At 36.3% G+C, this 3,796-nt stretch overlaps 1 protein-coding gene across 1 annotated transcript; it reads right to left on the minus strand.

Annotated features, from left to right (window-relative positions):
- LOC111912710 (dynamin-related protein 4C) lies at nt 1–2,163 on the minus strand. The gene is made up of 2 exons (XM_023908439.3): nt 1,581–2,163; nt 1–1,500 (listed from the first exon to the last, which is right to left on the minus strand). Exons 1-2 carry the CDS (start codon nt 2,161–2,163, stop codon nt 89–91), a joined length of 1,995 nt encoding a protein of 664 aa, XP_023764207.1. The 3' UTR covers nt 1–88.
- Nucleotides 2,164–3,796: the final 1,633 nt, after the last annotated feature.

Here is a 3,796-nt window from a genome sequence, read left to right on the forward strand (position 1 = left end):
ACTTAGTACCATAAAGCCTAATAAGCTAAATACCAAACATGCAAACAAAATGATTAGTTCCCACACTTCTTTTTTAATAAGTGATTATTCAAATAGCATCCATGACTTGTTGGATAATTTGCTGTGATTCCTGGAGCAAACCGATACTCATTTGAAGCCTCTCCCTCTTTGCGGCCACCGGAGTTGGCTCATCCAACATTTTCTCCATACCACCACCACCACCACGCATCATCACCTCATTTACTATCTCCTTTTCCATCACCTTGTTCACCATTTTTTGTATCACAAATCGAAGCTCAAGAGCTATCCAATCCACTATTCTTCGCGAAACAATTTTCCAGTAAGCCATGATCCTCATTTTCAAGTCAAATGCTTGATCTCTTTTGGTTGCTGGAACACTCACTAGATGTGTGATATCAATCGACCCATAACCTTCCATAGAAAATGAATTACGATTGGGGATTGCCCTCAAAAACTCATCACGCTTGCCCATTAACTTGTTCCAAGAAGCTATGAAATCGGGGTCACAAGTGTAATCTGTTACTTTTTCCCTTTCAATCTTCTCATAAACCCTTTCCACCAACTTCTCCTTCATTCTTAACATCACATTCAAAGATGCTTTCTTTATGGAAGGAAGAATTTGTGGATGATTCTCACAATGATCCATCAAGACTCTAACCCAAACAATCTCAAGATATCCCCAGACTTTGTTTAAGAAACTAATCGGCAAATTAGAGATGTTGGTCAATTTCTTCTTAAGCAAATACAGAAACGCTGAGTGTGAGAGAAAAAAAGACAACCGAATCCCATTTGCTTCCTCTAAAACCAGCATCTCCTCAACAAGAAAATTTTCAGAAATTTTTTCACTCTTGTGGAGTTCTTCTGAAAACTCATCCAACATTTCCGCCAATCGAGCATTACAATGCATTTCTTTATCATCATACTCAAGCTCACCTCGAATCAAGATCTTTTGAAATGTTTCTTTTAAGGACCCAACGATTTGCATAAAAGCAGCCATTGCATCGGGAATACTAGTAAGAATCCGGGGTAGCTTGTTGAGTTCCAAAACCGAAGCATTAAGTCTCTCATTGATCTTCTTGACAATGTCCGGTAAACATTTTGATATGATCATTGATTGAATCTGGACAAGTCTATGGGCCAAAATAGGAATACCTACAATAGATTTGTCCATCTTGGACAAAAATGGGTGAGTTTGAAAGAGTGTGGCTTCTTGTATTCGAGCCTCTTCATAGGTTTCATCTTTGATACGGTTTCTAACACAGATATAGCCAAGTCCGATATTGACATCATTTGACATTACCTTCTCATGTAAGCCCTCCGGCGACTGATCGGATTTGGTTACCACGGCCAAAGTCCTTTGCCCGGTGCTGTCAACACGTCGTGACATGCAAATGGATTCACAAGTTGAAAAATCAACATTTGCGTCAAGAACATTCAAAATGATACTCTCTTCTGGCTTAATGTGCTCCATTATCATATCTGAAAATTCAAAAACCAATAATAAAGCACATAAATTTCTAGTCTTCATAGAGTTATAACACTTATGACAAACCAAGTACCTGAAATTTGTTCGTATATGTTTTCCGGTTGATCACCCACAGCAACCCGAGCTATTCCGGGCAAATCAATCATGGTGAGATTTGGAACACCATTCTTCTTGACCACTAAAGTTAAGGGTACATTTGATATCCCTTTATTATCTCCGGCTATCTCCACAGTAGCTTTATCGATGGCATCTGATATTTGTCGTTCTTCCATTATCATAACCGTTTTTTTCTGATACTCCAGTATGAGTTCCGGCACAGCATCTGGATGGTTTTGAAGCCTCATAATAAGAGGTACCCTTGTGCAAATGTTCTGTCCACGTGGTAAACTTATGCCGGCAAGTGACTCTAGAACGCTGGACTTGCCGGAAGACTGGTCACCAACAACGACGATGGCTGGAAGAGGGATGCCTTCTTGGGTGACTTTGAGACGACGGAGCTTGTCGACGGCATCAAGAATGGGACGTATTTTATCATTGTAAGATGAAACGATTGGCGGAAACTGCGGTTTGCGATCTTCAGTAAAAGGAGGAAGTATTACCTCACCACCGTTGGTTGTTTTGGTAACTGGAATCATGGTGTTGCTCTTTTCCGCCATTGTTGTGATGTTGTTGTTAACTAGAACCATGATGTTGCAATTGTTGTCGGAACTGCAAGCGGAGGAAGAGTGGAAAAAGTATAGTTACCGAGAGGAATCGTGTTATATTATGGTATACGGAGTGGATGGGAGGTTTTAACGCATAGAAGATGGCCACATCAACCATTTATCAACTCAACTACCTTCTTACAAGCCTTAGGAAATTGTGTTTAGTAATAGGGAAGAAGTTGGTAAAGGGAAAGAAGAGAGAGATAGAAAGAGAGGGAGAAAACAAAGATTGTTGAGGGGCGTGACTTTGGCTACGAGAGCTCACAATTAAACAAGATGGGAGTGGTGTTTGGCTGCATTTCAAGCATGACTTGGCAAGTCACACAAGCCGTAAGGGGATGCCCCTATTCCGTATAGCCTTAGAATATAAAATCGTTGTCAGCATTTATAGGAAAAGTCAACTTTTAAAATCAGAAAGAATCAAATCATATTTGAAGACTTTCAATGTCTTTTTTAGAAGGAAAAAAATATTTTGAAAATATTTTTTATTAAAGCTTTAACAAATGTTTGTTTAAAAATTAAGTAATTTAAGAGACGTGCAAATTAGCCGTTTGCAGAATAATCAAGTTGGAACTTGAATCCATATAAACATATTTGATTTGGTTTTCGGTTTCATAAATTATTACTCATAAATATTAATGTTTTCGGTTTGGGGCAGAAGCCAAGTCAAGATTTAAGAATAAAAAGGACTGAAAGCCTAATATTGCAATAACCTTCTCGACGAATAAAAATAGCTACGCTTGAACTCTTGATAATCGTCGATTAATAAACACTATATAAATAAATGGGGGTAATATAACTATGAACAAACGAGGATAATAGGATAGTATAACTATCATTGGATTGATATAAATGTATAAATGGGGTAATAATTAAAATATAGTTTGTAATTGAAAGTTGTAGTTTTTATTTGTTATATGAGTCTTTGACAAAAATAGTTTGAAACTTTTTAACTATGTAAAATTACATAAAAAGGCATCTATTTAAATGCGAATTCTGAAACATAATAAATGAATAAAATATTGTCTAATTCTTAACATTTTGCAATTTTCCATAACTATGTTCCATAAGAAAAGTCAAAAGTTGTATTCCAACGTAAAAACTATTTGATAATATCATTGACGTCGAACATTCCATATTAAAGTAGCAATATCATTACAGACACACTTCATGACATCGTATAAGTCTTCATTACTTGTTTCATTACCGTGAAAATCATAAGGTTCATCATGTGGCATGGAGTCTAGATGTACTTCAATGAAATCAAAGAATGTTGCTTGCTCAGAGCTACGACCATTGTAGTAATGCAAGGAAAATATAGCTATAATAACGTCAATTTGAGTTTGCACACTAAATTTGAGCATTGTATGGAGTATATTACATTGACTCTTCAAGATTCCAAATGATCTTTCAATATAATTTTGTAGTGATAAATGGAACAATTGAAGGTGAATTAGAATGATTGAAAGCTTCTTGTATATTATTTGGAGGCTTATTTTTAAATTGAAATAGATGGTATCTTGTCTTGGAAGATAAAACCCTATATCAATTCTTATCTAGATAACCTTTATTTACCAACTAATAT

Source organism: Lactuca sativa, chromosome 9, assembly GCF_002870075.4.
Source record: "Lactuca sativa cultivar Salinas chromosome 9, Lsat_Salinas_v11, whole genome shotgun sequence".
Taxonomy (NCBI): domain Eukaryota; kingdom Viridiplantae; phylum Streptophyta; class Magnoliopsida; order Asterales; family Asteraceae; genus Lactuca; species Lactuca sativa.

Excerpts from the sequence above, each read along its gene's own strand:
- LOC111912710 (XM_023908439.3), bottom strand. The coding sequence starts at position 2,163 with ATGGCGGAAAAGAGCAACACCATGATTCCAGTTACCAAAACAACCAAC. Across the intron at positions 1,501-1,580 it reads CATATACGAACAAATTTCAG|ATATGATAATGGAGCACATT; the intron begins GTACTTGGTTTG and ends TTGAATTTTCAG.